Below are 23,769 nucleotides of genomic sequence, written 5' to 3' on the forward strand. Positions count from 1 at the left end.
AGGAAAAAATACACCCAAGAAGAAGACAGGTGAATTTTAGGTCAAAAATGTAATTTGTATAAAGAATTTCATTTTTTTAATTTTTTTTTCAGGGAGGAGAAGAAATAAGTATTTCTGGTTTTTTCTTTTTGCCATTTAAATACAAAAGCCATTTTCTTCTTGTGCTTTATTTACAGAATACATTGTTCTTCTTCTGTTGCTAATCCAATGGTTCTACTTAGAGAGCCCTCTGTGGTATGGGGGAAAAGTTAGGAAAACACAGAATTGTGGAAATGATGGGAACTGAGAGATCATTTCGGCCCACTCCTTCATTTATAGGTACCGAATTTGAGATACTAAGACAGGAAGTAACTTACTTGAAAATCACAAGACTAACACTACCTAAATCATGTAAGACATAAATGGAAACTCATAGTCATTACAATGTTCAGGGCCACTACAGACTTGTATATAGCACAAAGAATACACTATATTTTGTTCCCAAAAGAACTAAAAATGTATCTATTTTATAGTATTGAATTTCAGGATTATCAATGACTTTGTTTTGGAATACAAAATCACATTGATATACTAGATAAGAGGTTAAAAAAAAATCAGATTTTAGAGTCTGAAACTCAGTTCCACCACTTACTTGTGTACCAAAGACAATTATCACTGTTTCCTCATCAGTAGAGATACCATCATACTCAGGTTGTTAAAATGATAGGAACACTATACACACACCCCCCCCATGCTTATAGTGGATAGATGCATAATGCCAGTCCCTTTGTTTTCATTGAAACAAAAGATGTGTTTCTTGATCCTTTCTCTTCTCTCCAAAATGTCAACGCAGTCATATTATTAAGTCATAAAATAAAGATATAAGGGAAAAGATTACTAGAGTTAGTGGTGAAACCCAGTTTCAAATTTCCATCTTCCCATTAAAAAGCTTCAAAGCAATAGGTAAATCATTCAACTTCCCTAAGTCTATTTCCTCCAGTAAGTAATGAAGCCAAATCAATCAAAATGATTCAAATACAGCTGACCTGTAAACAACACATGGGTCTACTTATACACGGATTTTCTTCCACCTCTACCAACCCTGAGATAGCAGAACAAATCTCTCTTCTTCCTCAGTCTACTCGATGTGAGGATAATGAGGATGAAGATCTTTATGATGATCCGCTTCCACTTAACGAATAGTAAATATTGTTTCTCTTCCTTATGATTTTCTTAGTAACATTTTTTCTCTAGTTTATTGTAAGAACCGAGTACAAAATACATATAACATACAAAATATGTGTTAGTTGATTGTTTATGTTACCAGTAAGGCTTTTGGTCAACATCAGCCTATTTGAAGTTAAGTTTGTGGGGAATCAAAAGTTATAGAAAGAGTTTTCACTGAGCAAGTGTCAATGCTCCTAACCTCCGCTTTGTTCAAGGGTCAAGTATAGTCCTATCTATGACTCAATAATGTATTGCTATGAATGCCACGTGGGTTTCTGAGGCCCAAACAATATGTAGATAAGTTACAACACAAGCTTCAAACATTTTAAAATTAATATGAAGTATAATTTGACATTTCTAAAACACTTAATTTGAGATTGATCGTTTTCTATATTTAAAAAGAACATTCTCAAAACTACTTACATCTGGTTGAATAGCTTTAAATACTGGAACATCCATTAATGTTATCTGACCCTGAAATATAAAGTAAAAATGACAATTTCTTCTTTGGAATTCTATACCATAACATGTAACCTAAATTAAAATTATATTCTATACTAAAATATTACCAAATACTCAATTTTATAAGGGCTTATGGAAAACAAAATTTAGCCCCTGTACCATTAAATAGAATTATTTCTAATTATCTCATGCCTATTTATATTTTCTTGGAAGATAAATTGTGTAAAGTTAAAAAATAAAAATAATTTAAAAAATTTGGACAGTCACATTAAATTATAATCAAAAAATAAAAACCAGATTTATTAGTTCATGTAGCAGTGTTCTTCTTATGATGATTACATTACAGCTCCTCAAACAGTGGTATAAAATCAGATATTACTAAAAAGGTTTTCTTCCTAACTTATAAAAAAATAATGAAACTACACTAAAGCCAACATTACATCTAAGAGCTTTATATGCTATGGACCTATCCCACTTATGGCTATAGATGTAAGACAAAAGTCAACGCTATCAAGGAATAATATGCTATGACCAAGTACAGTTTATCTCTGGAATGCAGGAATGGTTTAACATTAGGAAATCAATATATTCTGTTAACAAATTAAAGGAGAATGAGAAAACAAATATATTTATATTAAGAAATAAATGTTTTTCTAGATACCTTTCATCTAATAACACCTTCATATTTCATTTTTCAATTTTTTAATTAAAAAAACAGTGAAAATGTTTCTTAGATATGTCAACAAAATACAGTTGGCTTAGAGAAATGGTATAGAGGGATGAAAGCAATTACCATAATGGTAAATACATATTGCTACTTACCAAATTGAAGTGTAACTTACAAAGTTGCCCTAAAAAAAATGTACAGCTTTTCTTACTTTTCCCACTTCATCCCTCTGTTTGCTCCACAGCTGTACTATTTTCCCCAATAATTCCCATATCCAGCTTTCTAAAAGCTGTCTCTTTTTCTGGACCTACAAATTCTAACTCAATAGCACCAATATGTAAATTATGTGCAAAACTGGAGAAGACAGAGGTAGGAGGCTTACCGCATATTCTTCTGGTGTAACCTTAAGAACATCGAATACCACAGCATCAAAGCTTTTCTTCAATTCAGAGCCTTTGTCACTTAAGGATTCAGAGCTGCTACTTTTCTGTTAAAGTGAAAGAAAACTCAGCCTTTTAAATACTGTCTCACAATCAAGTGATAGAAACTAGATTGGCCTTAAAAACTGAGAAAACAAAACAGTAGGTTAACAAATGCTGCAGAAAAGCTGAGCAGAACATGCTGCTTAGTTGTTAGAGTACCAGATAAAGGGTCAGACAACTTGAAATCTAAAACTGTGACTTTAAATTTTTAGGTTCTTGAATGAGTCATTTTCTTGTGTGTCAGTTTCCTCATCCTGACAACCTATCATTTCCTATAGAAATAAATGATTTTAACTAGTTCAATGATTCTCAAATAAGGTAGAGGGAAGTCAGGGGAGAAGGCTATATACTTACTTAAAATTTTTTAAACTAATTTTTATTAAGAAAAAGACAAATTAGCTTTATAACACAAGTTATCAGAAAATATTCAGAATGCTGTTAAAGTTACATATAATCCATTCTTAGTTATGTGATATGTTTGTGATAGTACAATTAATACTATTCTTCCTATTATATTACAAATTTAAGTTTTCCCTGCTTAAAAATTACTGTTTCAAGTTTGAATATGCTGTGGCTATACATAGAATGAAAGGTTGATTTTGGCCCTGAAAATCTTATTACTGTTAAAAATTTTCCACTTCATCTGTGCCATGACATAATAATATATTCTATATCAGTTGGCTAAATTCAGAGGAACATCAACATGAGAATATTTAGATCAGGCTCTATTAAATGGTGGTAGGATATGAGGCTACAGATAACAGCAAAAAAATTAATCAAAGTTTCAATTAGCACAGTACACATAGATCAACCCACCAGCTATTATATATTAGTTTTAAGCACTTGTCATTATGCCTCATTTTTGCTTTTCCTCCCTTTTAGTAGCAGCTAAATACCAAGTATCGAGCCACGATCATTACAAAGAAAGGGATCTGTAATTAACTTTAAAAAATTCTCAACTATTATTACTTCAAATATTTCTTCTGCTTCTTTCTCTTGTCTTTCTGGTGTTCCCATTATGCATATGCTACACCTTTCGTCACTGTCCTACAGTCCTGGGCTATTCTGTTTTTTTTTTTTTTTCATTCTATTTTCTCTTTGCATTTCAGTTTGGGAAGTTTTACTGACATGTCTTCCAGTTCACTGATTCTTTCCTTGGCTGTCTACTGGTCACCAGTCTACTGGTACTGGTTAGCTCACCAAAGGCATTCTTCGTTTTTGTCACAGTGCTTTTGAATCCTAGCATTTCTTCTCAATTCTTAATAGTTTTACTATCCCTGCCTATATTATCCATTTGTTCTCGCATGCTGTACGCTTTTTTTCATTAGAGACTTTGGTGTATTAATGACAGTTAATTTTAACTCCCAGTCTGATAATTGTGAAATCTCTGCCATATGAGTACGGTTCTGTTGCTTGATGTATCTCTTCAAATTGTGTTTTTTCCTTGCCCTTTAGCATGGCTTGTAATTTTTTGTTGAAAGCTAGAAATGGTATATTGGGTAACAGGAACTCAGGTTGAATAGGCCTTTACTGTAAGGGTTTATTTTTATCATGCTAGGCATTATGCTGTGCTTATAATTTGGTGTTGTTATAGGTGTCTCAGTCTTCAATTTCCTCTAGTATCATTTTTTTATCCTCTGTTGTCTTTGGGTTTCCCTAGAAATCTCTTCTTACAGTCTGAGCCTTGCAGTTCTTTCAGCTGAAATCTTAGTATTATACAGGAGCCCTGGCTGATGTGGTGGGGGAAGGCAGGGTGTGTGTGTGTATTTGAGGGAGTGCTGGGGGGGAGTGTCCTATAGTCCTATGATTAGGTTTCAGTCTTTCACTGAGTGTGTCCCCAGACTGTGACCTTCACAAACGCTTCTCTGTCCCCCTGGCTCGGCTTAGGTGAGACAAGAAGTCTAGAGGGGCTTCAAGTTGAGGATTTTTCCTCTCCCAAGTAGGTTAGGCTCTGGTGAAGTAGTTTCCCTTGAGGGCAGGTGGAGAACAGAATGCTCTGGGCATATTTCAATATGGTTACTTTCTATCTGGGTGTATTTCAAAATGGCTACTTCTTTCCTCCTCCTGCTAGAAGCAGAAGGGAATTTTTCTCTGTCTTTACTGTGAAAAGCTGGTGGGCATCCTAGAGGTAATAAAAATCACAAAAGCAGAGGCAGACAAGAACCTAAGACTGGACACCCAAGGAGTTTTTAACTTTCAAGCTAGTCCACACACTGTCTCCAGCAGTTCATCAATTAGGGTTTACGTGGCTCCACTGACTTCTGCTCCTGTAAGCTGTGATTCTCTATTTGCCTATCTCTCCAGGTTTCAGGGCATCACTGTTAAATGTGCTCTGTGATAGCAATTCTCTGATAAAGCTAAGAGGAGTTATTGATTTTGTTTGTTTAGCTTTTTTCCTATTGTGAGGACAGGAGTGATGAATTCTAAGCTCTTTATAAATCTGAGCAGAAACCTGAATTCCAGTGAATGAATCCAAGCAGAAACCTCAAGTCTCATAAATAAAATGGAATTTTATTTCTTGTGTTTAATCTCTGTAACTATGACTAGTTTATAGTATGTCAACAATATTATTTTATGTCCCAAAACTAATACAAAATTTTTTTCATAATGTTAAGTATTCAAATAGACATCAGTTAAGCAGTATACACTAATCCAATAGCTGTCCAAATAACCAGATGCATTCTGTCAGGTGAACACATGAATCATAAACATAAATCAGTAATTTTCTCCAAGTTTTTAACTCATCCAAGTTAGTAAACCATCATGACAATTTTATTGCTTATCAAAAAGAATAAACACTTCTCTTTTTTCCTTCTTAATGGCCATTAGAGGCTTAAAAAATTACTAGTGTGCATTTTGACGTGCTTCCCTAATACCAGCAATAAATTGGTAATGATAAGACACTAAGCAATAATGTCCACCAGGAGAATAGCAATAATTCATTCAAGGCATGACTCAGAAACTTCTAAATGTCTTCTAAATGTCTGAAAACAAGTTCACTGTAATTCTCCTACTGACGGAAACTTCAAACACAGGTTAAATATAAAAGGTACTGAGAAAGGATAAAGTATTTTATCCATTCTGTAAGCTTATCACTTCTATAAGAAATTTGTACTTTGATGTTACTAGATCTATAATTTGAGAGAAGGTGGAAAATACAGATTTTTAATTTTATTTTCTTGCCACAATAAATGGACAATTTAAAGGGCAGACTTTTTTCACTCTTACTTTATAATTGCTAATTATACTACTCTGAAGCCTGATGTAATTAATTCACTTTTAGTAAAATCAACAGAATTGTTTGTACAAGTGAAATGATCTATTTTATTTAACAAATATTTGTATTCTGCTTCCTATGATACTAGAACAGGTATTGCTGGATATATAGTTAAAAATATACACATACATACATATATATAACATATTCAAGAAATATGGTTATAAATATACAAAGAAAACAAACATATATTACAAACATATATATAAACATAATCCTATGGTTGTAAATATAAAAAAGCTATGTATAAATTTATGGAAAAAATTATAGAAAGAGATTTTTCTAAGTGACAGTTTTAAAAATAGGAAAGCTCCCATCTGTTTAAGGGATTAGGAGAGGCTTTATTAAAAGCATAGCATTTGAAATATGTTTGAAAGACAAAACTTTTTGTGTGTGCAGTGATGGGGAGGGGACACACCAGAACGGGAAGAAAAATTCCAGCTAGAAACATTGGTATAGGCAAAGTTATGACAGAAGGAGGAAAATGTAATGGTTTATACAGACACCAGCAAATATAGTATTCTCTCGTTAGACTGTTAAGTTTCAAGTAGAGGATTAGTAGGGGTTAAATCCAAAAATTTGGGGCCATTTTGAAGAAAGTCTTGAATAAAAGGCTGAGTGGGCATTTAAATTTAATCAGCAGGCAATGAGGAACCACAGACAGTTTTGAGAAAAGATAAAGTTTAAGAGTTGTATTTTAAGAATACTAATCTTAAATTTCAGTTGAAGGACCAGAAACAACAGAAAATATAAGTGCAACACCCAACTAAAAGGCCATGGCACTAATCTAGACATGAAATAATAAATGACCAAACTAACATGGTAGTACAGTAACAGAAATAAGGAGAAAAGTACTGGATCCCAGACATAAAGCACAGTGGACAGGCTCTAAGATAGCTGCTAAAGATCTCTATCTCTCGGTATTCTCACCCCTGTGTGATCCTCTCCCCTTGAGTGTGGGCAGAACCTGTGACTTGTTTCTAACCAGCAGAATATGGAAAAGGAGATGAGATGTCACTTCCATGATTATGTTATATAAGATTGTAACTTCTGTCTTGCTAGCGGACTCTCTCTGCTATGATGAGACAATGGTTGTGGTGGGCAAAAATTAACAACACATTGGCCGGATGCAGTGGCTCACATCTATAATTCCAGCACTTTGGGAGGCCAAGGCAGGTGGATCACCTGACGTCAGGAGTTCAAGACCATCCTGGCCAACAAGGTGAAACCCCATCTCTACTAAAAATACAAAAACTAGCCAGGTGTGGTGGCAAGCACCTGTAATCCCAGCTACTGGGGAGGCTGAGGCAGGAGAACTGCTTGAACCCGGGAGGCAGAGGTTGCAATGGACCAAGATCGTGCCACTGCACTTCAGCCTGGGCAACAAGAGCAAAACCCTGTCTCAAACCCCACCACAAAAAAACCACACATCTAAAGATTTAAACTTAGATGGCTATGGAAATGCGATGCTATTAACATAAGTTAGAGAAAAGGTTTGGACTATTTTCTTTATGGTTGTGGAGCAGAACAGTAATAAGAAACTTGATTTTTTGGACATTAAAATGTCTGGTCCATCAAAAATGCTTAATAAAATTCATGAGGGAAGCCAGGGCTAGAGATAAAAATAACTCATCTATATAACAAAAACAATTGAAACCACAGACTTAGACTATTTTCAGTGATATCAAGGCCTAAGTAACTAGCTGGGGCAAAATGGAGTTGAGGCTATTAAGGAACTTTGAGGTCAAGGTGTTAAAGGGTCATAAACATTATTCTCATCCAATATACTAAGAGAAAAATAAGAAATATAGAAGCCAGATGCTAAAGTTATTAAGGAAAGCAGGCAAGTTCCCTAGATTTATACACAAAGAAAAAAATAAAAAAGTTGGGGCAAAAATACAATCATAATATATTAACTAGAGGGGTGAGCATCTAGTTCAGTCTTCACATCTCCATCTTAAATGCTAAACTACATCAGCAGAGTAAGCCCTTACAACATTCCAGCCTAACGGTTCTTTGGTTTCCTCTAATATATGTGGAATCAAGGGATCTAGATGGTGTCCAAAATTTAGTGATTCCAAGTAAAAGAATCTTTCTTTGCCTTACTTGCATTATTGCCCTCAAGGATGATGTAATGTAAAAATACTCTAAAAAGAAATTCTATGTTTCTTTTAAAAATAAAGTTTTATGAGTTACCATTATTTGTCATTATTTTTCAAGTATCTTAAGTAGATAAGGATTAAGTATACCTATGATGCATAGGGAACATATGAATCACTAAAGTAAAAGTTAAAATATGTGTATTTCTGCACATGTACTTCTGCACTAAATGCACTTCTGATTTAAGTATGTGAACCAACATAATGCTTGAAAAATTAGAAAGCCAGGTAAGAAACTTTATACCTAAGCTCCTTAAATATCTTACCTCAGAAGCAGTAGCTGCAATATTGACACTGCTTGCCTGCCCGTTCATTAGGTCCATGCTTTCCTCATCAGTCCCTGACCTTATGTTAACAGCAACAGAGGACTGATTGCCTCATGTCCAAGGCCACAAATACATTATTCCTGTAAAAAAAAAAAAAAAAAAAGTTAAGCATATGTCTTCCTCGAAGTTTAAGAAAACAACTCCATGCTTACCACCATGCCAAGAAACAAACATTTCAACTTCACTAAACTCTATTATCTTAGCTCAGTCACTAAATCCAAACTGAGGACAATCTTGTGTGCTCTTTTCAATCAGAACACCAAATAAACAGTATTCAATAGATGTTATTGTTATGTTCTTCATAAGCAAAGCAAAAGCATAACTTTTCGCTAAGTGGGTACTGTGAGGGAAAAAAATCAAATGCACGACTTTCTTAAAGTAAATAAAATGTGTAAAAAAAGGGTGGCAAAGTAACACATACCACAACACAATAAATTTTTAGCGATCCAAATGACACCTGTAAATCAACAATACTGAATAAGCTTATCACAGCTAGTGATCTAGATTACCAACATATCACAAATACTTAAAATATTATGAACTATATGTCATAAAAACACAATCATCTCTCAGTATCCATGGGGGATTTGTTCCAGGATCCACCATAGATACCAAAATCCACCGATGCTTAAGGCCCTTATATAATGGTGCAGTATTTGCATATCACCTATACACATCCTCTTGTATACTTTAAATCATCTCCAGATTACTCATAATACTTAATACAGTGCCAATGCTATGTAAATTGTTATGTTGTATTGTTTAGGGAATTATAGCAAGGAAAAGTCTGTACATGTTCAGTACAGATGCAACCATCCTTTTTTTTTTGCCCTAAGTATTTTCAACTCAGATTTATTTGAATCCAGAGGTAGAACCCACGGATATGGTGGCTTTACTATACCATAATATACACTATGTTTATTTGTATAGGACTTTAAAGTTTATTAAATATCTTTAATACATTATGTTGATTTGCACAACTACCAATAACACTAATTAGGGAAGATATACCCACATAACAAACAAACACAGAGCTTCTGAGGACACAGGATGGTAAATAAGGAGCCAAGAACAAGTTTCAAGCCATCAAAATTCTAGTCAAATATTCTTTTCACAACACAGATTTTCCACTTTACTGGAAGTCAGAGTACTTACTTGAAGTTCTAAAAAAATACCTTTCCATAAATAACTTGCCATATAAACTGAGTAGGTAACTTTACCTCTAGGACAGAATTTCTTCCTCTTTGTAAAATGACAGCAGTAAATGAACTTTAAGATCCCTTTTCAACTTTAAAGATCTATGACGTTTTTCATAAGAGAAATGGTAAGTGTCTATAAATCAGGTACTCTGTGCTACATTCACTTTAAAAGCTGAGTTTTAAATGTTAATAATAATTACTTCAATGCTAAGTTTCCTTTCTCTGGAGAAGCAATGTAGGATATAGTGATTTAAAAGCACAAATTTTGGAACCACATTACCTCTGTGTAAACCCAGGAAATTTTAACTTTTCTGTACTCAGTTTTCTCATCTATAAAATAGGGATAATAAGTACCTACTTCATAGAGTTGTGGTGAAGCGAAATGAGATAATATACACAAAGCACCTAAAACAGTGTTGGCACATGGTAAATATGCTATTAATATGATGCAATGATGATGCAGAGGTTACTATCTACTTAATCCTCATAAAGCTTAAATTCAACAGAGTCCCTTAAATAAAAAAGACAAAACCTTAGAAATATACCTTTGGGAAGCAATTGTTGCTGAGCATCACTAAAAATCCTAATTGCAAACACAATGAATGAGAATGGCTAAGATCTGTTTCCTAGATGTAGTAAAACATGCTCTTGGTTTTGAAATGCTTAAAAATTATTACTAATGATAGCAGCCTTCAGTCACATCTTGAATTTATCTTATTTAGATACAGCCTAGGTACCTGCTAAGAGCAGAACATCGTGCTAGGATTTTTAAAACAGAAATATATTCAAAATCATGAAGTTTTAAAACCATTTAACAGCACCTACTTAGAAAATCAACATGAAAATGAATAAACTACAAACAATTTCCTCCCATCTAAACTATCTTATTCTATAAGCTTCATTATCCTTATAGGATTAAGAATCAACTTATATTTATACTGCTATACAACAAAACCAGCTTGATAATCCAGATTCTCTCTGAACATAGCACTCAGTTTGCAAAATATTTTTCAAATAATTTCATTTCATTCCACTTTCTAGGCAAAATTAAGTATAACATGAATTTATAAATCAGGGGTGCCCCCTAGTGCTAAGAAAAAGATTTTAATAGTTATATCTTTAACTTACTTTACATATCAAAATATACAATTTATTACTATTACTTAAAAAAAGGTAATACAGACCAGGAACAATATTAAAATATTTGTAAACTATAAGCATGAAGAATCATGTTTTCTCTGCTTTTTTTTTGAGACAGAGTTTTGCTTGTTGCCCAGGCTGGCATGCAATGGCATGATCTCAGCTCACTGTAACCTCCGCCTCCCAGGTTCAAGCAATTCTCCAGCCTCAGCCTCCTGAGTAGCTGGGATTACAGGCACAAGCCACCACACCCAGCTAATTTTGGGTATTTTTAGTAGAGACAGGGTTTCACCATGTTGGTCAGGCTGTAGAGACAGGGTTTCACCATGTTGGCCAGGCTGGTCTCGAACTCCTAACCTCAGGTGATCTGCTGGCCTTGGCCTCCCAAAGTGTTGGGATTACAGGCATCAGCCACTGCACCTGGCCTTCTCTGCTTTTAAAATAAATTGTCACTCATGTATTTCATGAAAATTAAGGTCACATTAAAATCCATTACATATTTTAAAATATAGCAAAGCATACCTTAAAGAATATAAACTTTTCATAACTATTTACAAATGTACATGTCAATAGTATTATTATTATTATTTTTTTTGAGACAGAGTCTTGCTCTGTTGCCCAGGCTGGAGTGCAGTGGCGGGATCTCGGCTCACTGCAAGCTCCATCTCCCGGGTTCACACCATTCTGCTGCCTCAGCCTCCTGAGTAGCTGGGACTACAAGCGCCTGCCACCACGCCCAGCTAATTTTTTGTATTTTTAGTAGAGACAGGGTTTCACCGTGTTAGCCAGGAGTCAATAGTATTTAATAATGTTGAAGTATAACAGAGAGGCTTAGGCTTATATGATATTATAAAAATACTACAAGTTCTAAAAGACAGACATACGAGTTTATTCTTTTAGTACGTGCTTCAAAGACCTTTCTACACTTTGCACACAGAAAAGTTCACATTAACTACACCAAATATATGCTTTAATATTTTATTTACTTTTCTTTGTGTTATAAATGACAAGATCTTTCAACATGACTACCAACATCACAGCAGCCTTTTTTTTAAGAGACAGGGTCTTGCTCTGTCATGCAGGCTGGAACATGTGGCACAATCTTAGCTCACTGCAGCCTCCAATTCCTGGGGTCAAGCAATCCTCCCACCACCTCAGCTTTCTGAGTAGCTGAGTGAGGTGTGCACCACCATGCCCAGCTAATTTTTTACATTTTTTTAGAGACAGGGTATCACTATTACATCGTCATCTATAAAATAGCAGACGTTAGTTCTCAACGTGTAAAGAGAAGTTTAAAAATAGGCCAGGTACAGGGGCTCACGCCTGTAATCCTAGCACTTTGGGAAGCTGAGACAGGCGGATTACCTGAGGTCAGGAGTTCAAGACCAGCCGGCCAACATGGTGAAACCCCATCTCTATTAAAAACACAAAAAATTACCTGGGTGTGGTGGCACGTGCCTGTAATCCCAGCTTCTTGGGAGGCTGAGGTAGGAGAATCACTTGAACCTGGGAGGTGGAGGTTGCAGTGAGCTGAGATTGCACCACTGTACTCCAGCCTGGGAGACAGCGAGACTCTGCCTCAAAAAAATGTTTAAAAATAACAAAGTTATTCATTTACTTAAGTTAAAATTGTTTTGCCTTCAGTCAATAAAAAGAGATTCTACACCTAAGTCTTCCAAATATAATTTTGTCACATTTGAACTAAACTATGAAAGTACGGGCTGATTCATTTGTAAACTGTCCCACATCTACACAGAAAGGTTATATTGCCATATACCTAAACAGCTTGAAACTAAACAACTTGTAGGGGAAGAGAGACTTTCAAATGATTAAATATTAAAGGGAGAAAAATCTATAAAATAATGCATTTAAAGGTTATGCTTTATCTCCTGTATAGAAAGTTCACTCAAGATAATTTGCTAAGTAATCTTAATAGACAAGAGCTGAGATCTCCTAAGATACCTGACCCAAAATATGAATATAGGTTAACTAGAAATTCAGGTAATAGAAAACAAGTTCCAAATAAAAAGATAAACTGTGCTCTCCAAATATTTTGTGTTTTTGTTTTTGGTGGGTATGAAGGTATTTTGGTCAGATGCTCTACTCAAAAGACTACCCCATAGAAGTTCACTTAACTCATAATAGCCTATATTTGCAATAAGACAAACAAGAAAACCAACATCTGGATACAATATTAGCAGTTAAAGCATGAAAACAACCCAAGTGAATCAGAAATAGGTTTAAATATTTGACAAAAGTGTGCTACTGTGGACCTAGGAATGGTCAGAGAAAGGAACATAGCATATTGGTATGGAACAGCAGAACAGAAAAACATGGCAGTGCTGATGGGATAAGACAGACATCAAGATTCCATGGTTGGAAGCTCTTGGGTTTAAGAGATTCCCTAATCCCTAGGGGACAGCCATTAAGGATCTCTTGTACCTGGAACGTGAGGCTAAACTGAACATCACAGAACAATCTATAGGCAAGTGACTGCTACACAATGGAAAACTATGCAGCCATTAAAATACTGTAATACTTAATGACACATAAAAAATATTTATAATATACTGCTCAATGAATGAAGCAATTTACCAAACAGTATTTAAGGTATAGTCCTTTTTGGTAATCATTATTATAACATAAAGAAGAGAGATGCACCAACATACACTAAAATGTGGTTATTGCTAGGTTTATAAGACAATTTTTCCCTAACTTTAGCTTACCCGTATATTTTTAAATTTCCTACAAAGACATTAATTAGAAAAAAGTAAAAAAACAAAAACAGTTTTTCCTCACAGACTGCTTACTAGTTACAAGAAAAAAAAATAGGTAACTATACTGTGTGAAGAACCGGACAATCCCTTAACTGAGCAGATCAAAATTATTATCACCAATGGGGAAAAGAGAGACATCATGTGCCTCTGGATGTGATGATACTCTGGGAAGGACACAACATTACTGACAAGAAGTTGAGCTGGGAACCCATAACTGAAATCTACTCTCAAGGACATGGACAAGTCTAATCTGAGAAACATTCGATAAATATATTCTTCAAAAAATGCCAATGTTATGAGAAAGGCTGAAGAACTATTACAATTTAAAGGAAACGCAAGAGATATGGCAACTAAAGGTCCTGTACTGGATGGTAGTAAATGCTTTAAGAGATATTACTGGTAATTCACAAAACTGGAATATGGACTGTAGATTACTGTATCAATTTCCTAAATGTGACAATTTCCTGTAGTTATTAATACATAAAGAAGGCTGGGTGCGGTGGCTCACGCCTGTAATCCCAACACTTTGGGAGGCCGAGGCAGGTGGATCACCTGAGATCAGGAGTTCGAGACCAGCATGGCCAACATGGTGAAACCCCGTCTCTACTAAAAATACAAAATTTAGCTAGGCGTGGTGGCTGGCGCCTGTAATCCCAGCTACTAGAGAGGCTGAGGCAGGAGAATAGCTTGATCCCAGGAGGGGGAGGTTGCAGTGAACCGAGATAGTGCCACTGCACTCCAGCCTGGGCAACAAGAGCGAAACTCCGTCTCAAAAAAACAACAACAACGTAAAAGAACTTTGTTTTTAAGAAACACGGAAGTACTAAGAGGTAAAAGGGTGGCCAGGCGCGGTGGCTCACACCTGTAATCCCAGCACTTTGGGAGGCTGAACTGGGTGGATCACCCGAGATTAGGAGTTCGAGACCAGCCTGGCCAACATGGTGAAACCCTGTCTCTACTAAAAATACAAAAATTTGCCAGGCCTGGTGATGGGTGCCTATTGTACCAGCTACTCGGGAGGCTAAGGATGCAGTGAGCCAAGATCGCACCACTGCACCCCAGCCTGGGCGAGAGAGCGAGACTGTCTCAGAAAAAAAATAAAATAAAAGTATGAAGTATGCAAACTAATCTTAAATATTTCAGGAAAACAGTATGTATATGTGTGACAGAGAAAATAAAGTGAATGATAAAGATAATGTGGCATCTTTTTTCCCCCAACCTGGTTGATTAGAGGCTTTTAGCATGCATCAGCCACTTGGAAATATCAAGATAGTGCATAAAGATCAACGGTGGGCTGGGCATGGTGGCTCAAGCCTGTAATTCCAGCACTTGGGAAGGCTGAGGTGGGTGGATTGCTTCACTTCTGCTTAGGAGTTCAAGACCAGCCTGGGTGACACAGTAAAATCCTATCTCTAAAAACAAAAACAAAATATCAGCCAGGCATGGTGATGTGCACCTGTAGTCCTAGCTACTTAGGACACTGAAGCAGGAGAATCACCTGAGCCTGGGAGGCCGAGGCTGCAGTGAGCCGTGATCATGCCACAGCACTCCAGCCTAGGCAAGAGAGTGAGACCTTGTCTCAAAAAAAAAAAAAAAAAAAAAAAAAAAAAAGAAGCAATCGACTCTGTAAGCTTTAATTCAGGAAGGAAAACAGAAACCCAGTGGAATCATACATGACACCCAGAGCCTGGGAAGGAGAACACAGGCTGGTAAAAGTGAGTGAGGCCCCAGTATGCAAGAAAGGCAGAGAGCCTCTCTCTGTGACACTTTTTCCCTGGGCATCTGAGCAACCCAGACCAAGGAATAGAACATTGTTGCTCCTAATCCCTGAAGCTAACTGGGGTGTTGGAACTGTGCTTTCCCCCACTGCAGGCCTTGGATGCGTGGGGAGAGCTGCTACAGCTGCACTTTCTCCCGGACAATGAGACGTGCAGCCAGGGCCAGCTTGATGACCTGAAACCAGTCTATGTATATCACTGCTGGGTGCCCCAGCATGCTCTCCTAAGATCGTGGTGCAGCAGGGCCCTCTCCACTCCACCTCAGGCATAAATCCAGGCATTTGGAGCACCCACTTGCCTGGACCAGCAGCCTGGGCCACCCTACACTTCATGGACATTGATCATAGCGCAGCAGGGCCCTCTCTGCTTCACACCCAGGCAGATCTCCAGGTATTCAGAGCATCCCTTTCCAAGGATCAGCAGGCTAAACCAACCTACCCCCTTTCTGTGCATAGATTATGGTGCAGTAGGGCCCTCTCTGCTTCACGCTCAGGCAGATCTCCAAGCATCTGGAGCACCTGCTTGCATGGACTAGCAGCCTGAGTCACCCCATCCTTCCTGTGCATGGTGGGTCCTCTCCACTTCATGCCCAGGCAGATCTTCAGGCATTCAAAACACCCACTTGCCTGCTTCAGCAGTCTGACCTGCCCCACCCTTCCTGGGTATGTATCATGGTGCAGCAGGGCCTCTCTGCTCTATGCCCAGGAAGATCTCCAGGCATTCAAAGCACTCATTTGCTGGGATTGGTGGCCTGAACAGCCCCACCTTTCCTGTGCAGAGATCCAGGTGCAGGGGTCCCCATCTCTGCTTCATATCCAGGCAGATCTCCAGGCATTTGGAGCACCTGCTCATCTGGAACGGCAGCCTGAGCCACCCTACCATTCCTGTGCAGAGATCCTGGTGCATGGGCGGCTATCTCTGCTCCATGCCCAGGTCCCAGGCATATCTCCAAGCATCTGGAGCATCCACTCTCCTGGATTATGAGTTTAGGCCACCCCTATCTATGTGTAGAGAACCTGGGGTCAAGGAGGTTTCTCAGCTCCACACCCGGACACACTTCTGGGCGTTTGGTGGCCACCCACTGGATTCTCCTTTGGCCTTGGTTCTTGGGCCTGCCACTGGGGGACTTGTAGGTGGACCTGCTTGGTCCAGCCCTGCCCACCTTCCACCCCTCCCCACACCTCCCCAGGACTGAGGAGGGAGCATAGACCACTGTTTACTTCACAAATCAGCCCACTACCTGAGGCAACAGAGAGCATCTCCCAGTAGAAAAGGATCAAGTGTACACCCAACCACTTTGGCCACAGCTAGCTCTTACCCGTAAGCGCCATCTATTGGCTGATAGGTAGAACTGCATATCCCAATTAAAAACCTGCCAACAGAAGTGCTTATGGTTACAGAAGCAAAGTCAAAAGACCCTACCCAGCATTCTCTATAGTCACACCCCCTAGGGAGTGGGGAAAGGGAAGGAAGAAAAAATAATATCACAGAGAAAGAAGGAAAAAATTCTACCTGCACAAAAATAATTACAAAAATTGAAGTGCCAATGTCTCCAGATGAGAAGGAACCAACATAAGGATTCTGCACCATGAAAAATCTGAATACAGTGACACCACCAAAGGATCACACAAGCTCTCCAGCAATGGTCCCTAACCAAAATGGAAACTCAGAAATGACAGAAAAAGAATTCAAAGCACCGACTAAAAGGAAGCTCAACAAGATCCAAGACGAGGTCGAATATCAACACAAAGAAACTTCTAAGGCAATCTAGGAAATAAAGGAAGAGATAAACATCTCAAAAAGAAATCAGGCAAGATACAGTAGCTCACATCTATAATCCCAGCACTTTAGGAGACTGAGGTGGGGGAATCGCTATGAGCCCAGGAGTTCGAGACAGCTTCTGGCCTGTAGTTGTGCTCTGTGGGAACTCAGCTGGATGGCACAGCCTCCTGTTATCCTAGACAGCACCCAGACGGCAGAGTGGGCATCCCCACCCACCTCTGCTACTGGTAGCCAGGCAAGCTGCACCTGCTATAGCTTCCAGTCCAGTGGTCCTACTTCAGCCTGAATCTGTTAAGGAGCACAGCCTCCCGTCTTCCTGGAAACACTCAGATGACAGGGTGGTCAATTCCACCCACTCCTGGCCTGGCCTCTTATAGCCAGACAGGCCATACCTGCAACAGCTTCCAGCCCAGCAGTCCTGCTTCTGCCTGAATTCTATAGGCAGGCACAACCCTGTGATTCCTGGCGAGCACATGAACAGAATAGGGCTTACCTGGCAAGGATACGGCCTTTGCATGAGGGAGCCCCATGGACCAGAACATCCAATAAAAGAAATGCAGGCATAGAGACAGTAAACAAAGGGGGCTCCTTCACAACCCAAGAGCAGACTAGACTCAAAGCCAGTCGACTGAACCCACCTTATACCATAATCAAACCTCCAAGGGCATTCAAGAAGATAAAAGCCAAAAAAAAAAAAAAAAAGCCAAAGGACAGCAACTTCAGAGACTGAAGAAATATCAGCCCACATGGATGAGAAAGAACCAGTACAAAAAACTCAAAAGGCCAGACTGTCCTGTCTTCTTAACTCCAACTACATTGGTTCCCCAGCAATTATTCATAACCTGGCTGAAATGACAGAAATAGAATTCAGAATTTGTACAGGAATGAAGATAACTGACCTTCAAGAAATAGTCAAAGCCCAATAAAAAAATTCTAAGAAATGCAATAAAACAATACAGGAGATAAAAGATGAAACGGTAATTTTAAGAAAGAACCAAACTAAGCTGAAGGAACTGAAAAACTCACTTCAAGAATTTCAGAAAACAATCACAAGTCTTAACAGCAAAATCAACCAAGATGAGAAAAGAATTTCAGAGCTCAAAGACCTGCTCTCCAAAATAACTCAGACAACAACAAAAAAACAATAAATATGTGATTATGTAAAGAGACCAACTCTACGACTCATTGGCATCCCTGAAAGGGAGAAAAAGCAGGCAACTTGGAAAACATTTCAAGATATTATCCGTGAAAATTTCCTCAACCTCACTAAAGAGGCCAACATTCAAATTCAGGAAATGCAAAGAACCCCTGAAAAATACTACACAAGAAGACCAACCCCAAGATACACAGTCATCCGATTCTCCAAGGTCAAAATAAAAGAAAAAATGTTAAAGGCAGCCAGAGAGAGCAGGTAGGTCACCTAAAAAGGGAACCCCATGAGGCTAATGGCTGTACTTTGAGCCAAAAACCTACAAGCCAGAAGAGATTGTGGGCCTATGTATTGGTTAGTTCTCACACTTTATAAAGACACACTGACTAGGTGTGGTGGCTCACACCTGTAATCCCAGCACTTTCAGAGGCTGAGGTGGGCAGATCACTTGAGGTAAGGAGTTCAAGACCAGCCTGGCCAACACAGTGAAACCCTGTCTCTACTAAAAATGCAAAAAAAAAAAAAAAAAAATTTGCCGGGTGTGGTAGTGGGCACCTGTAATCCCAGCTACTCGGGAGGCTGAGGTAGGAGAATCGCTTGAGCCCAGGAGGTGGTTGTGCAATGAGCTGAGCCTGCACTGTTGCAGGAAGTCAGGGACCCCGAACGGAAGAACCAGCTGAAGCCATGGCCAAAGAACATAAATTGTGAAGATTTCATGGACAATTATTAGTTCCCCAAATTAATACTTTTATAATTCTTACACCTGTCTTTACTGCACTCTCTGAACATAAATTGTGAAGATTTCATGGACACTTATCACTTCCCCAATCAATACTCTTGTGATTTCCTATGCCTGTCTTTACTTTAATCTCTTAATCCCATCATCTTCGTAAGCTGAGGATAAATGTTGCCTCAGGACCCTGTGATGATTGCATTAACTGCACAAATTGTTTAAACAATATGAAATCTGGGCACTTTGAAAAAAGAACAGGATAACAGCGATGTTCAGGAAACAAGGGAGATAACCTTAAAGTCTGGCTGCCTGTGGGCCAGGCGGAACAGAGCCTATTTCTCTTCTTTCAAAAGTAAATAGGAGAAGTATCGCTGAATTCTTTTTCTCAGCAAGCAACATCCCTGAGAAAGAGAATGCATTCCCAACGGGAGGTCTCTGAAATGGCCACTTTGGGAATGTCTGTCTTTTATGGTTGTAGATAAGGGACGAAATAAGCCCCTGTCTCCTGTAGCATTCTCAGGCTTATTAGGAAAAGGAAATTCCCACCTAATAAATTTTGGTCAGACTGGTTACCTGCTCTCAAACCCTGTCTCCTGATAAAATGTTATCAATGACAATGCGTGCCCGAAACTTCATTAACAATTTTAATTTCGCCCCGGTCCTGTGGTCTCGCCCTGCCTCCATTTGCCTTGTGATATTTTATTACCTTGTGAAGCATGTGATCTCTGTGACCCACACCCTATTCGTACACTCCCTCCCCTTTTGAAAATCACTAATAAAAACTTGCTGGTTTTGCGGCTTTGGGAGCATCATGGAAGCTGCCAACATGTGAAGTCTCCCCCAGACACCCACCTTTAAAATTTCTCTCTTCTGTACTCTTTCCCTTTATTTCTCAGACTGGCCGACACTTAGGGAAAATAGAAAAGGACCCACGTGAAATATTGGGGGCTGAAATTCCCCCGATATTGCACCACTGAACTCCAGCCTGGGTGACAGAGTAAGACTCTGTATTTAAAAAAAAAAAAAAAGACATACCTGAGACTGGGTAATTTATAAAGAAAAGTGGTTTAATTGGCCCTGGTTCTACAAGCTGCACAAGCTTCTGCTTCTGGGGAGGCCTCAGGACACTTACAATCATGGCAGAAGGCAAAGGGGAAGCAAGCATATCTTCACATGGCCAGCAGGAAGAGAGAGAGCACAAAGTAGGGATCTGGTTGTTTTATACACTGTCAAACAACCAGATCTTGTGAGAACTCTATCATGAGACAGCACTAGGAGGATGGTGCTAAACCATTAGAAACCACCCTCATGATCCAATCACCTCCCACTAGGCCCCACCTCCAACACTGGAGATTATAATTCAACATAGATTTCGGTGGGGACACAGAGCCAAACCGTATCAGCCTATATTCAGCATTCTTAAAGAAAAAAATTTCCAACCAAGAACTTCATATCTAGCCAAACTAAGCTTCATAAGCGAAGAAGAAATAATATCCGTTTCAGAGAAGCAAATGTTAAGGGATTTCGTTACACCAGATCAGCCTTACAAAAAGTCCTGAAGGGAATGCTAAACATGGAAAGGAAAGACAGTTACTGGCCACTATAAAAATACACTTAAGTACAGAGGCTAGTAACACTACAAGGGCACCACACAAGTCTGCATGATAACCAGCTAGCAACATGACAAAAGGAAATAATCCACACATCTCAATACTTACCTTGAATGTAAATGGACTAAATGCTCCAATTAAAAGGCACAGAGTGGCAAACTGGATAAAGAAGCAAGACCCAATTGTATGCTGTCTTCAAGAGACCCATCTCAAATGCAATGGCACCCACAAGCTCCAAGTAAAAGGATGGCAAATGGAAAATAGAAAAAAGCAGAGGTTGCTATTCTAATTTCAGACAAAACAGACTTTAAACAAAGATTAAAAAAATAAATAAATAAAGTGCATTACATAATGGTAAAGGGCTCAGTTCAACAACACCTAACTATTCTAAATATATACACACCCAAAACAGGAGCAGCCAGATCCATAAAGCAAGTTCTTAGAGACCTATGAAGAGACACAGACAAACACACAATAATAGTGGGAGATTTCAACACCTCACTGACAATAGGCAGATCATTCAGGACCTGGACTCAACACTTGATCAAATAGACCTAACAGACATTTACAGAACACTCCACACAGACAAGAGTATATACATTCTTCTCATCTGAACAAGGCACATACTTTAAAATCAACCCACAATTGGACATAAAACAATCCTCATTAAATTAAAAAAAAAAAAATCATACAAAGCACACTCTCATACTACAGTGTAGTGAAAATAGAAATCAATACTAAAAAAACTCAGTCAAAACTGTATAATTACATGAAAATTCAGCAATCTGTTCTTGAATGATTTCTGGGTAAATAATGAAATTAAGGCAGAAATCAAGAAATTCTTTGAAGCTAATGAGAACAAAATACAAAGGTACAAAAATCAGTAGCACTCCTATACACCAACATCCAAACTGAGAGCCAAAGCAAAAATGTAATCCCATTCACAATAGCCACAAAAAGAATTAAAAACCTAGGAATATAGCTAACTAGAGAGGTTTACTATCTTTACAATGAACATTATAAAACATGCTCAAAGAAACAGAGAGGACACAAACAAATGGAAAAGCATTCCATGTTCATGGCTAGGAAGACTCAATATTGTTGGCCAATGGCGATGCTGCCCAAGGCAATCTAAAGATTCAATGGTATTCCTATCAAACTACCAATGACATTCTTCACAGGATTAGAAAAAACTGTTTTAAAATTCATGTGGAACCTCGAAAGAGCCCAAATAGTGAATGCAAGTCTAAGCAAAAAGAACAAAGCAGGAAGCACCACATTACCCAACTTCAAACTATACCACAAGGCTACAGTAACCAAAACAGCATGACACTTCTACAAAAACAGGCACACAAACCAATGGAACAGAATAGAGAGCACAAAAATAAGGCCATACACCTACAATCTGATCTTTCACAAAGCTGACAAAAACAAGCAATGGGGAAAAGACTCACTATTCAATAAATGGTGCTGGGATAAGTGGATAACCATATGCAGAAGACTGAAACTGGACCCCTTCCTTGTACCATATACAAATACAAAAATCAACTCAAGATGGAGTAAAGACTTAAAGGTAAAACTTAAAACTATAAAAACCCTGGAATGATAACCTAGGAAATACCATTCTGGACACAGGCCCTGGCAAAGATATCATAACAAAGACTCCAAAAACAACTGCAACAAAAACTGACAAATGAGACCCTTAAACTAAGGAGCTTCTGCACAGCAAAAGAAACTATCAGAGTAATCAGATACCCTAGAGAATGGAAGAAAATATTTTCAAACTATGCAACTGAAAAATATCTAATATCCAGAATCTATAAGGAACTTAAACAAGTTTACAAGCAAAAAACAACCCCATTAAAAAGTGGGCAAAGGACATGAACAGATACTTCTCAAAAGACCTAAATATGGGCAATAAATGTATGAAAAAATGCTCAACATCACTATCATTAGAGAAGTGCAAATCAAAACCATAATGAGATACCATCTCACACCAGTCAGAATGGCTATTATTAAAAAGTCAAGAAATAACAGATGCTGGCAAGGCTGCAGAGAACTGGAAATGTTTATACACTGCTGGTGGGAATGTAAATTCGTTCAGCCACTGTGGAAAGCAGCTTGGCAATTTCTCAGAGATCCCAAAGCAGAACTGCCATTCAACCCACAATCCCACTATTTAGTATATACCCAAAAGAATATAAATTGTTCCAACACAAAGACATATGCACATGTATGTTCACTGCAGCACTACTCGCAATTGCAAAGACATGGAATCAACCTAAATGCCCATTAATGGTAGACTGAAAAAAGAAAATATGGCATATATACATCATGGAATACTACACAGTCATAAAAAAGAGTGACATCATGTCCTTTACAGCAACATGGATGGAGCTGGAGGTCATTATCCTAAGCGAACACAGGAACAGAAAACAAAATATTGCATGTTCTTCACTAATAAATGGGAGTTAAACACTGAGTACAGTGGGCACAAAGAGGGGAACAACTGACACCAGGGCCTGCTTGAGGGTGGAGGGTGGAAGAAGAGTGAGGACTGAGAAACTACCTACTGGGTACTATGCTTATTACCTGGGCAACGAAACAAATCTGTACATCAAACCCCTCAAAACACAATTGACCTACATAACAAATACCCCTGAGCCTAAAATAAAATAAAATTTAAAAATCAATCAGAGCTTCTGGAACTAAACAACTTAAATTTAAAAACAGGAGGCAAAGGCGGGTGGATCATTTGAGATCAGGAGTTTGAGACCGCCTGGCCAACATGTTGAGACCCCGTCTCTACTAAAAACACAAAAATTAGCCAGGCGTGATGGTGCGTGCCTATAATCTCAGCTACTTGGGAGGCTGAGGAAGGAGAATCACTTGAACCTGGAAGGCGGAAGTTGCAGTAAGCCAAGATTACGCCACTACACTCCAGCCTAGGCAAAAGAGTGAGACTCTGCCTAAAAAACAATCAAACAAACAAAAACAACTGAAAGCTTTATCAATAAACTG

General features: G+C 38.3%; 1 protein-coding gene across 3 annotated transcripts in view; it reads right to left on the reverse strand.

Annotated features, from left to right (window-relative positions):
• The window catches only part of RALGPS2 (Ral GEF with PH domain and SH3 binding motif 2), a 193,656-nt gene that overhangs the window by 133,003 nt on the left and 36,884 nt on the right, over positions 1 to 23,769 (reverse strand). For all 3 annotated transcript variants that reach the window (XM_002809758.6, XM_002809757.6, XM_063716877.1), the window contains exons 2-4: positions 8,520 to 8,659; positions 2,718 to 2,822; positions 1,630 to 1,680 (exon numbers count right to left, since the gene is read on the reverse strand). In XM_002809758.6, coding sequence (XP_002809804.1) covers positions 1,630 to 1,680; positions 2,718 to 2,822; positions 8,520 to 8,576 — 213 coding nt within the window. In that variant the 5' untranslated portion in view covers positions 8,577 to 8,659. The remainder of the gene's footprint in view (positions 1 to 1,629; positions 1,681 to 2,717; positions 2,823 to 8,519; positions 8,660 to 23,769) is intronic.

The sequence above is a fragment of the Pongo abelii genome, chromosome 1 (assembly GCF_028885655.2).
Source record: "Pongo abelii isolate AG06213 chromosome 1, NHGRI_mPonAbe1-v2.0_pri, whole genome shotgun sequence".
Taxonomy (NCBI): domain Eukaryota; kingdom Metazoa; phylum Chordata; class Mammalia; order Primates; family Hominidae; genus Pongo; species Pongo abelii.